At 42.9% G+C, this 14,404-nt stretch overlaps 1 protein-coding gene across 2 annotated transcripts in view; it reads right to left on the minus strand.

Moving 5' to 3' along the window:
- Positions 1-14,404, minus strand: part of SDHAF3 (succinate dehydrogenase complex assembly factor 3) — a 57,562-nt gene that overhangs the window by 6,492 nt on the left and 36,666 nt on the right. Inside the window, exon 3 of one of the 2 annotated variants that reach the window (XM_061587123.1) lies at positions 9,420-10,819. The exons of the other annotated variant lie outside the window; for it this stretch is intronic. Coding sequence (XP_061443107.1) covers positions 10,616-10,819 — 204 coding nt within the window. The 3' untranslated portion in view covers positions 9,420-10,615. Of the gene's footprint in view, positions 1-9,419; positions 10,820-14,404 lie in introns of those variants that run through there. 2 annotated transcript variants of the gene reach the window in all.

Consider the following 14,404-nt stretch of genomic DNA (forward strand, 5'->3'; position numbering starts at 1 on the left):
GGGAAGACTCATGGAGTTGGGAGTTGGGGGTAATGCTTGCCATTGGCTCCGCTCCTACTTGGTGGGTCGTCAACAGAAGATAGTGCTTGGGGAACACTGCTCGACACCCTGGACTCTCCATTGTGGAGTCCCACAGGGATCGGTACTGTCCCCCATGCTTTTTAACATCTATATGAAGCCGCTGGGTGCGGTCATCAGGAGTTTTGGAGTGCGCTGTCATCAGTACGCTGATGACACACAACTTTATTTCTCCTTTTCATCTTCCTCAGGTGAGGCTGTTAACGTACTAAACCGTTGCCTGGCCGCGATAATGGATTGGATGGGAGCTAACAGACTGAAGACAAGACCGAGACGCTGTTAGTGAGTGCCTTCTCTGCCCAGATGGTGGATGTTCACCCTGTTCTGGATGGGGTTACACTCCCCGTGAAAGAACAGGTTCGTAGCTTGGGAGTTCTTTTCGACCCTTCCCTGTCTCTTGAGGCTCAGGTAGCCTCAGTGGCACGGAATGCTTTCTACCATCTTCGAGCCCAGCTACGTTCCTATCTGGACAGTGACGACCTCGCCTCAGTCGTTCATGCTCTGGTAACTTCTAGATTGGACTACTGCAATGCGCTCTACGTTGGGCTGCCCTTGAAGACAGTTCGGAAACTACAGTTAGTCCAGAATGCAGCGGCCAGATTGTTGACGCGGACCAGAAGGTCCGCTCATATAACACCTGTTCTGGCCCGTCTGCACTGGCTTCCTATTTGTTTCCGGGCTAAATTCAAAGTGCTGGTTTTGACTATAAACCCTTACACGGCATGGGACCGCAATACCTGGTGGAGCGCGTCTCCCAATATGAAACTACCCGTACACTGCGCTCAACATCTAAGGCCCTCCTCCAAGTACCATCCCATCAAGAAGCTCGGAGGGTGGTGACTAGAAATAGGGCCTTTTCAGTTGTGGCCCCCGAACTGTGGAATGGTTCCTCTGATGAGGTGCGCCTGGCACAGAAGCTGCTATCTTTTCGGTGCCAGGTGAAAACCTTTTTATATTCCCAGGCATTTTAATGTATACTATTAATATTTATTGATGTATTTTGCTGCTGTTTTGATTTTTGTTTACATCTGTTTGGTTTGATTCCATTGTATTATTGTATTTATATATTTTCTGATTGTTTTATTGTTATGTACACCGCCCAGAGAGCCCTTGGGCTTAGGGCGGTATATAAATTAAATTAAATAAAAAAATAAAAAATGCCACTAGGGCAGTGGAATCCACTCCAGGTTTTAGTCTAAACTTTCAGCACCTTGGATAGCTTCTTGAAAGTTCCAACTAAAACCCAGAGCACATTCTACTGTTTCACTAACATTGAGCCACCAGTCACCGCTGCTAACACCAGGTCAGTAGTGGAGAGAGGACTATGACCTAGGAAACCAGGGTTCAAATCCCTACTCATCCATGAAGTTTACCTTGGACCAATCACTCTCTCTCAGTCTACATGCCTCACATGTTATGAGGATAAAATGAGGAGAAATACATATGCCACCTTGAGCTCCTTGCAAGAAAGCTGCATGTACATGCATGCAATAGCTTGTTTATTTATTTACCAGTCCCAGCAACCAATGGTCAGAGATGACGGGGTCATCTAGAAGGCCACAGGCCCTCAGCCCTGCCTTACACACTGGGGATTGGAAAGGTTTTCCAGGGATTAAAAAGGAAGTGGGGTAGCTAGGCCAGGGTCAATGAAGGCTGCTTGAAAAAAAGAGGTGGGATAGAATCACACTCTACTTTGAGCAGTATGGAGCTCTGGAAGTATTGGAGCTCTCTCTTATAACATGAGAACTCATGGACATCCAATGAAACTGAATGTTGAACAAAATAAAGTTCTTCACACAACACACAGTTGAACTATGGAATTTGCTGCCAAGAGAGGCAGTGAAGCCACCATCTTTAAGAGAGGATTAGACAAACTCATGGAGGATTTATTTTTATTTAACAAAATGTATATGCTGCTTGAATATAAAGACCTCTAAGCTGCTTACAAGAAAAACATTAAAATTATCAATAAAACAGTTAAAAACGAGTAATTAAAACATATTTAAAACAATTAAAACAGCTACTAGTTAAACAGATTAATACAGATCAACTTCTATGTTTGGAAAGGCTTGCCTAAACAGAAAGGTTTTAAGCAGGCACTGAAAGGAATACAGAGAAGGTGCCTGCCTGATGTCAATAGTCAGGGAGTTCCAAAGTGTAGGTGCTGCCACACAAAAAGAATTATTTCTTACAAGTGCAGAACAAGCATTATGTTGCATCTGTAACAGTGCCTGTTCCGCAGAGTGAAGTGCTTGAGTGGGCACATATGGGATAAGGCGGTCTCGCAAGTAAACTGGTCCCAAACTGTCAAGGGCTTTATTTACTAGCAACCAGTGCAAATCTCTGAGCAGAGGTGTTATATGCTGACACGGTCTCACCTCCATCAGCAGTCTGGCAGCAGCATTCTCCACTAATTGCAGTTTCCAGGTCAAATGCAAAGGAAGCCCCACACAGATTACATTGCAGTAATCCAGTCTTGAAGTCACCAGTACCTGAACTACTGTGGCAAAGCTCTCCCAGTCCGGGAATGGACATAGTTGTCTCACCAGGTGCAGCTGATAAAAAGCACTTCTAGCCACTGAGATTACTTGGGCCTCCAGTAACAGAGCTGGATGCAGAAGCACCCGCAGAAGGCATACCTCCTCCTTTAGGGGGCATGCAGCCCCGTCCAAGGCAGGCAGTTGGCCAATTTCTTGGACATGGGAACCACTCACGCACAGTACCTCCATCTTGCCAGGATTCAAGCTCAGCTTATTTTCCTTCATCCATCCCACCAGTGCATCCGGGCACCGGTCCAAGGCCCGCACAGCCTCTCCTGATTCGGATGTTATGTAGAAGTACAGCTGGGTGTTATCAGCATACTGGTGACACCTTGCCCCCAAACTCCTAATGACTGCTCCCAGTGGCTTCATATAGATATTAAATAGCATTGGGGATACGATGGTACCTTGTGGCACCCCATATCACAACTGCCAGGGGGACAAAAAAAATCACCCAACACTACTGTCTGGACTTGGTCCTGTAGGTAGGACTGGAACCACTATAACACGGTGCCCCCAATTCCATTCCATGGAGCCAGTCCAGGAGGTTAAAGCTATCAATGGCTACTGACCTTAATGGGTATGTTCTACCTCCGTGATCTGAGGCAGTATGCCTTTGAATACCAGTTGCTGGGAACTGCAAGAGGGGAAAGTGCTGAGATCCTGCTTGCAGGGTCTCTAGGGGCATCTAGTTGACCACTGTGAGAACAGGTTGTTGGAATAGATAGGACATTGGCGGATCCAGCAGGCTCCTCTTATGTTCTTATCTCTCTCTTTTAGATATTATACACCAGCAGAGTAGCCATGTGTCCTAATTTACAGAAGAGAGTCCTCTATTTGAATGGCTGTTTAGTCCAAGTCCAATTTAAAGATGAAGAACTATATGAATAGAAAAGAGGAAACTGGAAATTGACCATCAACAATTCGCACCAAGACAGCAGGCACACAGGTCACCTGCTCAGTCTCCCCCTCAACAGTGAGATGCATTGTATTTTTATTTAAATCACAGTCATTATTTCTAAATTTGCATGAATTTATATCAGTTATGCCCTAAAATTTAATGTCAACATCAGTATTAGAGCAGAGCTGCTGTGTAAGAAACTGCAGTTGTTTATTCAATGATGTGACTGCTACTTTTTTCTCATAAACATTGTCCATCAAAAGCAGATGAGAATCAACAAATGCTTTTTTAAACACATTATTATTTTGTGCTTTTTGAAACAAATTCAGCTTTTTTGGTGGACTGCTCACATACTTCTGAATACAATCAATCAAAACAAAACACTGATCAATTGTACTATGTCCCTTGCAAAAACCAGCCTGCATAGGGGATAAAACCTAGTTCTGTGCAAATGTATCAAAGAAATGTACACATATTTTTACAAGAACTTACAGAGTGATGGGGGGGTCATCCCAATTGCTTTTCTTAATTATTGGAACAAAAATTCTAGAAGTCCAGCCACTGGCAATATTCCAGTTGAATCAATTGTTGTAAACAAAGAGGCTAAAATTGGAGCCCACCAGTCTGGGTCAATATGAAAAACTTAAAAGTGGTAACATGTCCCTCCCTGGGGCTTTGCCTGCAGCATATATATTAGCATATGTAAAGTTTATGCAAATAGAACCCTTTTCTTTGGTGACGGGTAAGTAGCTGGCTGGAATCCCAGTACCTCTCTAGCATTCTTTTAAAAAGAAATGAACCGCTGTTTGCTTGATTGTGTCCTTTTCCCCATTTGGGATGTGTGCATGGAAATCATACAATTTTATCTGTGACATTTCTCACTGTGGCTGACTATAACCCTAGCCATCGTTTGGAAATGACTATTCTGTTCCACTCTAAGTGTGCCATGAAGATTCAAGGGGATCACTCTACACCCTCCTACTTGATAACACTTTGCAGTTGCTCAGCAACCAGCTGGAGAAATGTTGAGTTCAAAATGAATGCATGCCTGCAGCATCCTACAGAAAGGTGTCCTGCCAAAGGTGGGGGAGGAGGTGGTGCGGTGAAAACACCTGTCAGATCACTGGGATTGCCTACTACTTTACTGCAAATGCAGAAAATACAGAAGCCTAGTTTCCCAACCATCCCGACAGCTCTCTCTGTTTTGATGAGTCCTTTCGCACTTTTGCATTCAATCTAAATTTAGTTCGGGTTCATTTCTTCCCTCTGCTCAGTGATTAGGGGTTTGAACACATGAAGCAGCCTTATACTAAGTCATAACACTGGACCACTTAGCTGAATATAGTGCGGTAGAGGTTGGTCCATTAGGGAAAATAAACCATTGTCTCACCATTCTCAGCCAGCTCTCACCCAGCCTCCACCGGCCTATCTCCTTACTTAGCATGAGTCTAACATTCCTGGGAACTGTCCTTTGCCTTTATTAAGAAACTTGGGCCCAGGATACCTTCAGGACCTCTGGAGCCATTATATCCCAGCTCAATCACTGAGATTAGGGAACCCCTTGTTACAGAGGCCCAGCTGGCCTCAATGGAAAGTTGGGCATTTAGTGTCGCCGATCCTGTGCTGTGCAATATTCTTCCAGCAGAAATTCAGCAGGCATCTTCGCTATTGACTGTCAAGCACATCTTGAAGACCTTTTTATGCTGATAGGCCTATGCAGCTTTTTAAATTTTCTTGATTAGACCAGTTATTTTAATTGTCATTTAGTACCGCTTTAATGGTGTTTTATGTTTGATTATGTATATTGTACATATACATATATGTAGTGTGTGTGTGTGTGGTGGGGGAAGGGCCATAGCTCAGTGGTAGAGCATCTGCCTTGCATGCAGAAGTTCCCAAGTTCAATCCCCAGAATCTCCAGATAGGGCTAGGAGAGGAGCCTGCCTGAAAAACTGGAGAGTCACTGCCCGTCAGGGTAGACTATACTGAGCTAAATGGACCAATAGTCTGACTCAATATAAGGCAGCTTCTTATTTTTTGGAAACTGACTGCCTTCAAGTCGATTCCGACTTATGGGCGACCCTTTGAATAGGGTTTTCATGGTAAACGGTATTCAGAGGGGGTTTACCATTGCCTTTCTCTGAGGCTGAGAGGCAGTGACTGGCCCAAGTGAGCTTCATGGCTGTGTGGGGATTCGAACCCTAGTCTCCCAGATCGTAGTCCAACACCTTAACCACTACACCACATTGGCTCTCAGGCAGCTTCTTATACCACCTCATTATTTTGCATGAACTGATGATATATAAATACTTTTATAAATAAATATATAAATACATCAACAAACAAGGACACTGAAATTGTCCCACAAACAACAATAATCTGAAAACATCTTAAGGAAAGAATATTATTCAGCTAACATGCAAAGTTAAAAGTAAATTCAAAACTGAACATACAGACTTTATTAATTTTCTGAATCCTTGCACTTTTTGACACTTCAATGGAAATTAATTTTATATCCAACTATTCAGTGATGCTTCTATAACACCTTAATGAAGTTGTTTGCATACCCCATCACTATGTTTTTAACTATGAATTCATTGTAGAAACATATCTTTTGAACAAGGGAAAAAATAATTTAAGGGCATAGTGAGAAGGAAGAGACAAAAAATATTTGAAGGACAACTGATTCTATTAAAGACACTGCTATGTTAGGTGGCAAAATAATTTTTCATATACAAATGTTGAAAAGATTCAAGCAGAAACAAGCTGGACCATACTTGGGTACAAACAGGGCATCTGAGACTTGGCATTTCTCTTTTCCACAGGTTGTGTAATATCTCCTGAAGGCATGTAGCAAATCAGCCAAGTACAAGGTAGATTCCAAGGCAACAAACACTAGACGAAAGGGAGCACTTCACCATGACACCATTTCTTCCATAAAAAGATACATCCACAAACCAACTATTTCCTGGAACAGGGGTAGGCAGACATTAGGCTTGAGAGAGTGGAACCAGATGCAAAATGGCGGCACAGGAAGCAGAGCCAATTATTGTCTATTTTACACTGCCAGCCATATGCTGGGGTGGGCTGTGTAACTAGCTTATTTATATACTGCATTTATCCTCATCTGAGTTAACTACAGATCAAAGATAGTGATCCATCTAATTCAGGGGTGGGGAACCTTTTTCAGCACAAGGGCAACTGGTGGGCAATGGGGGGCACATACCAGTGCTGGGCATGGCCAAAGGCAAAAAGTGGGTGGAGCAACTCATTGATACTTGACTTTGTTGAACAGGCCAAATTCATGCCCTGAAAAATCAGAGGTTTTTCTGTCCAGCCAGGTAAGAGGCATTATCACAATCCAGGCCCAGGCTATAGTCTGAAGGCACATAAGACCAGCTTCTTGCTGAAGCTAAGCAGGGTCAGGTCTGGTCAGTGCCTGGATGGGAGACCGCCTGGGAACCATATGTAAGCCGCCTTGGGTTTCAATCATGAAAAGAAAGTCAGGGTAGAAATGTAATAAATAAATAAATAAATCCAAGAACACAATCCAGCCAAGCAAGAGCAAGTCACAGAAGGGGTGGAACAAGGCCAATAAGGAATTTGGCCTCAGAAGGGACATAGGGCTGATTGAGAGGGCTGGAGGGCCGCACTTAGCTCCCTGGCCTAAGGATCTACATCCCTAGCCTAGTTTATTTGGTGGGGGGAACACCTTTTGTCACTGATGTTATTAAACAACTGGGAGTTAGAAACTGTTGGTGATCTACTGCATACCATCCAGTGAACAACCAGGAGATTATGATCTACTTGTGCCCACCCAGTCGAACAAGTCAAGCTGTTCAAATGTCAGGTCATGTAAGAGAACATAGGGCAAGGGAAGGAGACACATATGAGTAGAAGGCTCAGAAATTCTGATCAGTAGAGACATTCATCTGTGAAATTTACCCCCAATATTTCCATAGTCACATTTGCACGGAAAGGAACACATTTACTCTGCCCACATGATTTCTCCACTGAGAGGCTGCTGGAGAATCACAGGGCCAGACTATGGGGAGACATCTCTCATGGTACTGTGGTAACACATGAATCAAGGGTGGGTCGCTAAGACTTTATCTGTTCCAGCAAACCAGCAGCCAATGCTAGCCACAGGCCCTGCTCTCAGCATGCGGACATCCATCCAAAGTTTCTGGAAGTGCCAGAAGCAAAGCTGTGGAAACAAAGCAACAAAAGGCCCTGTGCAATTACCACCATTCATAATGTTCACTTTAAGCAGCCTTTCCCAACCTGGTGCCCTACAGGTATTTCAGACTACAGTTCACATCACTCTCCAGTCAACATGGCCAATGGTCAGGGATTATGGGAGTTGTAGTCCAAAGCACCTTGAAGAACATCTGGAGGGCACCAAGCTGAGGAAGACTGAGTTAAAGCCCTAAGTGATGTATCTGTGTCACTGTGAATGCAGGGAGCCTCAATATCCAAGTAATGTATTTTGTGTTGTGTTCACAATGGCACATGCTCCCCTTGCAGTCAACACCATGTATCCAACCTTAATGGCCCATCAACAATGAAATCCTACCCTTACACAGCAGCTTTCCCAGCCCTCCCCTCCGAGGCCTAGCTAGAGACTTAATTGCAACCATTGATGCCGCTGGCCATATGGCAGGTAACAAGTATGACCTGCAACACAAGGTTGCAGTGTAGAGTGCTACTGTTCCAGTCAGTCATCCACGCTCTCCTATGTAGTACTCCATTCCACTTCCCCTCCTACCTGATTTTCCATTCCCCTTCAGTCCTCATTAGGCTGTTTTTGGAGTTTCCCACCCCTTTAAGATGTTTGTTTTCCTCCTAGTTTTAATACTTTTGCAAACTTTAAGAGCTCCCACAAGCCTGCTGATACTTTCCCCTTGTGGACGGATGGTGCCATCTAGCCCTGTAAGCAATGATGCTCACATGTGAACTTTGGTAATAGAGGGAATAATCCAGCTGGTGGTGCTGCACAATTAGTGACTGAAAACTCATGTCGGTGCTTTGCTGTGCCCCAAGAGACAGAAGGTAGAGAGCCCTTACAAAATAAGAACAGTGGTGAATATTCATAACTGAACAACAGGAAAGGCATTAAAAGGCAAGATCTGTTGCAGTGTTGTTGTCCCAGAGAGTTTAACCTGGATACATTTAATTTCAAATGAGGAAACTCCTCTAATATGAAGAGATTGTTTTCACCAAGGGCACATGCATTGTGTACTTAAAAGGTAGGGAGGCTCCTCTATCCAGATCTGATGATACCACTGAGCTTATGCTTCACTTTTTCTTCCTTATTTCCTTTTGCTTTTGTACAGTGTCTTATCAGATTGTGAGCCCATCCTCACTTTTAATCTCTGGACAGCACTTACAAAATTTTAAAAGGTTTATAAGAAATAGTAATCGTAACAACTTTAAAAGGAAGCTGAAAGGGAAAGTCATTAAGATGTAATCTCTTATGGACACTTGGGGCTGAACCAGGGGTAGCCAGCCAGTTAAACTGGGAGCAGCCAACATGGTGCCCTCCAGATATTGTTGGACTGCAACTCCCATCAGCCCCAGCCACCACGACCTATGGTCAGGGATGATGGGAACTGGAGTCCAACGAGATCTGGAGGGCACAGTATTGGCTACCCCTGCATTAAACACATGATGTATTTAACATGCCGGTTGCGCTTTGTTGTTAAGTAACAGCTGCTGGGTGTGGGGGCTGACCAGGATTGAGACCATAGTATGGGATGCACAGGGGTTGACTCTTTCCCCTTGTACCAAGGTCCTCATGAAAATCGCAGTTCCAAAGATATGTGCCATGGGAAGGAAGTTGCTATCGGTGGGTATAGGAGCTTCTCTTCTGCAACAAACAGCAGCCTTCATCAGGACTGTGGCATGGGAAAAAATTATTTATTGATTGCATTTGTATACCGCCCCATAGCTGAACCTCTCTGGGCGGTTTACAACGCATGCACACCCTGCAGTCTCAACCCCAACTGGGACCCCCTACAACTGTGTTTTATTTTGATTTTTTTATCAGACTCGTTAAATGCAATCACGTTTAACACAACAGGCACTGTAGTTTGAGGCATGTAGACTAGAAAGCTCAGGTAAAATGTATACCACAAATTAAGAAAGGGACAAACATGCCCAGGAGGATACCAGCATGGTTAACATGCAGAGTCAAGGAAGCTTTAAAGGCAAAAAGCCTTTCTTGAAAAAGTGGAAGCCTTACCAAATGAGAAAAATAAAAAAGAACACTGACATTGCCTTCATTTGCACAAAGCACAAACTATAGCTTAGTGCAAAAAAGGAAGCATACAGGCTTCCAGAAAGGAGACTGTGGCTGCTTTGTTCATCCCAGTCATTTAGCTGCTGCGATGTACAGCCATAACCCATGGTTTGGTTTAACATGTAATCCAAATCCACATTCCTGGTTTAGGTCTCTTCAGACAAACCACAAGCTGTAAACCGTAGGAAAAACCTTGGCTACAACTTGTGATTTGTAAGATAGCCACACCTACGGTTGACATCCAGTTGCTCAGTATGGTGAAAACTCAAGCAGACTATGAAGAGACCCCAAATAATCTTTCCAAACTGTTACAAAGAGGCGGAGGAGGGGCAAGGGAATCCTAACTTGGTTTTATATATGAAATGTCTTCATTATTTTTCGTTGTTTCCATTATTAAACCACTTCAAGATATTTTACAGGAAGTGATTCATATATGGAAATAAATAATAAATAAAATAAAATAATAATATACACTAACGGGATCTGAACTTTACCCAGAGAATCCAATCGTAGCACAAAGACTCCCATTTCAATCCCCACACTACCACCCCCAATGCATCTGATTAATTTAACACAACCAAACTTTCCCACTATTCTAAGTGCTAGTTAGGCCATAATTAACATAAATGGGACCACATCTATTTCTAAATATTCACCGTGCACATCCCTGGAGGTTACAGTAAAACAGAAAGGGTGAAGCTTAATTTATTCTTCAGAGTGAATCTCTCTTCAGACGTATAGCAAAAGAAGCACCAGAAACACATCCCTACTAAAAATGCATTCACAGTGAACATGTTAGTTTTTGTAATCTGTGTCATTCAAAACATTAAACTGTCTCTTGGGTTTGGTAGCTTCTTGCATGAGTTCTTGCAGCTGCCCAACTTGCTCACCGCGCAGGGCATTAAGTTCCTCCTCTGAGAGGGGGGATCCAAAGTGAGGCTGATGGCTTGAGTTCTGGGCATTTTGGCTAGCTTGCTGCTGCAACATCGCTGCATAATTCTAATTAGAAAAGAGAGAGAAAACACTTCAGTAACGAAAGTTGATGGCTTGGCTCCTCAGATAAGTGAAGGAAGTTCAAGGAATGAAAGCTTCCCATTCCCTTCTCCCCTCTGATCCCTCCCCCAAAGCTTATCTGAAAGGTCAGGGACCCCCCTGAACAATCTGGGATGGGGTAGAGAGAACTGCAGTGTCAGAGGAGAGAACGGGCAATTTTCATTCCATGAGCTTTCTCATCTGAGGATCCAAGCCTGATTCAGTGGCCATTCTCCTCATTCTCAGTAGCACTTTGTGCCCCATCCAACATCATTCAAGAGGCCCCCCATCCATATGGAGAGTATATTTGATGGCTGCAAGGGAAGGGAAGGAAACGAGGGGAAACTTTCCTTCCATGAACCCCTTGAGTTTTCTCTTAGACTACAAGACAATGATTTGGAGGTATACATTTTTTTAATTTTTACAAACAGTCCTAGACACCCTAATATTTCCTGCCACAGCCAATTGCAAAGTCAGTGGGACCTGAAAACAATACAAGCAACAGTATGTATAGTCTCATCAATATATTGCAACAAGAAATACTTCAAACATATATGAAATAAACTTGCATTGTAGCTGAGGGGTGAGGAACTTTTTTGGCTCCATGGAGCAGATTCTTATCAGGATTGGCCTCGTGGACCAAATTTGACAGGTGAGTAAGGCCATCCACCTGTCAATCACCTGACTTCACAACAACAGGGAACTGGTGTGTGCAGCCAAACTGAGCAGGATTTAACCCCTGCTCATCAGCTGATGCACAGGTTGTTAAATACTGCTGCCTTGGCTGCGTACGCCAGTCACAGCGGAATTGAACCCACCCCCCTGCCCATCAGCTGACGTCACTGGAGTGTTGTCAACTAATTTACAGATAGACGTGATTTTGAAAAAATTGCCTCGTGGGCCAAACTGGAACCCCTGGTGGGCCAAGACTGGTACACGGGCTGGAAGTTCTACACCCCTGTTGTAACCCAAAAAAACATGGTATAGACTGTAAAACAAAATTCCCTTGTGAAGCTGAACCTAGAATGAATGTACTGAAGAATCACTGATGAGATGTCCAGATTACATCTCATTTCATGACCTTGTCAAAACCAACCTAGAAATGAGGAATTTCTCGTGTTTGGAAAATAAGCCCTGCACCACACAGATGTGGTGAGCAAGAATTGAGCAAGTCAACTTCCCAATCTCCATCACAGTTCTGCAATTCAGGTGTGGCTTTTCAATTTGGCACTGGAACTTTGTCCCATTCTAGGTGTTTTTTTTTTGTCTCTATGTATTTAACATCCTTACTACACATGCAACCTATAGCCTACTTTAAAAAAAAAATCCTTTACAGCATTCAGAATGGTTGATGGTCACTACACAACCCATTTAGTTTATTTATAAGTCAGAGACAGTGGAAGATCTATTCATATTCTTTCTTCATATAACTTAAGGCAGGATCTCACCTTTGTTCATACAATTGTTGATTTCCTTGGTGATAAATATGTCATATCTACATAGGCAGTTATGTACTTTGCTCCAGCAGCTTTTAAGATTAGAATTTATTAATGGGAATAGATAACACTGAACGGACATGGCGTTGTTGTAATGCCAACTGTAGTATGGCAAAGTTTTGTGTTCATATTCCTGTATGTTGCTATGGCAGCTATGAAGCAATTAAGGTAATGATTGACTTGTTTGATTTAAAAAGCAGGAACTATTGGCGATTTTCACAGATCAATTGTCCAAAGCATGTAGAAATGTTTCTTTTCTCTGCTGCCATTCTATATGTTGAAAACAACTTCACAGTTCAATTACTTAAACTCTGTGGGCGATATCCAGTTAATGCATCCCATCAGCACAAGGATTTCCACTTGTGCAACAGGACTTTCCCCCTCCTCCCCCTATGCTTGCCCCGTGCCCTCTCCACATCTGCTCCAGAGGGCTGGGAGTGTTGAATTAGCATATAAAATCCCAACATAACAGACTACAGCAGGAGTAGGGAACCTCAAGTCCAGGGGCCAAACACAGACCTTCAGACCTTTCTATCTCGCCCTTGTGACTCTCCCCAGCTCACACCCCTCTGCAGCCCTCCTCCATCCCCTTCTCAAGTGCTTTGGCCTGGCTGGATGGGTCCTTGAACTACAATAATGCCTCTTGCTTGTCTGGATGGAGATATGCATGTATTGTGTAGAAGATAAGAATCACATCCATTGCCCCAGCCCTACTCACCACTGGCATGTGGCCCCTGGAAGGTCATCCATGATGAGGGAATGAGGCCTTTGGTCTGAAAAAAGTTTCCCCTCCCACCCTACAAAGCCAGCCATTTTAGGAATACATTCGTCATATGCCTTATATACCAATATGCTCAGCCTGTACGTTCTCAAGATGCATGTTTAAGAAATTTTATTATCTGCTTTCTTTCCTACAATGTTGATTTTCTTTTCATTTCAACTTTCTCATATATCCTGTAATAAATGGCATTTGAAGCAATTATTTTAAACAAAGTTATTACTCGGTAATCTTGATAAGCATTGTTGCCCTTCATTTTACGGATGCATTTTGAAAAACTAAACTGCCCTGCAGTTTCACTTGCTATCTTAAACTTTGTTTTCACTTTGGCAATGGCTACAACTTCACTGCAACCTTCACTCCACAACCAATTTAAAAGAAAGCATTAAAATATCAAATGAAATACTTAAGTAGATCAAATTATAGAATCAATTAACAGAGCTAATTTGAACTGACAATTACTTTGTGTTTCAATTTGAACTCCTGTACCAAGTCACCAACAGCAATTTATCATCAGGCTATTTCAAGCTGCCTTTGTTGTTGAAATGAATCTACTAAACATCACAGCACAGGGTGTGTGGAATAAAAATTTGTAGTCCTCAAACTTTGGTTCAGAATTTGTAAGTACAAAGAGAGTGATGGGAAAGAGTAACATTGAAGCATGCTGGAAGGACATGCTTCGAGGATATGTCACAGAATGTTCTGAGAAACTGCTGATGTTCAAACTTTCTAACTGCAAGCAGATAAAAGATGTTTGCACAATGATAGGACATTCTGTTTTCTAAGAGACAGGATGCTGCTGCATGTGTGTTTTTGAAAATCCCTATAAGAATGTGCAAAAAACTGCTTGGGACAGAGAACTTTTGGACTTGCATGTTGTTTCCATGCCCGTCTGAATTTTCTCTTCGAGCAGCTGCTTGCTGTATTTTAATAAAGTGCCTCTGGCAGATCTAATTCAAACATAAGGTGAAGTTCTGTTTCTTTCACAGGTGTGTGGTTTTTTTTGCTTCAACACAGGATGAAATGCTTTTCAGGACATGTTACTTCCTTTGCTTTTAAGCAAACAAGTATTCAATTCCAAGCGTTTCTTTTTGTACTAGTGTGGCGATTTGCCAACTGCTTTGATTATCTCATTGTATTTAGACAGTATTTATCACATCGTGTCACACGTGTCATTACTGATTCATTGATCCTATCAGTTAAGACCATGTGGGAACTATGTAGATAGCAGGAGCATATCTCATACAGTTACTTTCCAGGATCAACAATGAGGCATGA

This window comes from Rhineura floridana, chromosome 10 (genome assembly GCF_030035675.1).
Source record: "Rhineura floridana isolate rRhiFlo1 chromosome 10, rRhiFlo1.hap2, whole genome shotgun sequence".
Lineage (NCBI taxonomy): Eukaryota > Metazoa > Chordata > Lepidosauria > Squamata > Rhineuridae > Rhineura > Rhineura floridana.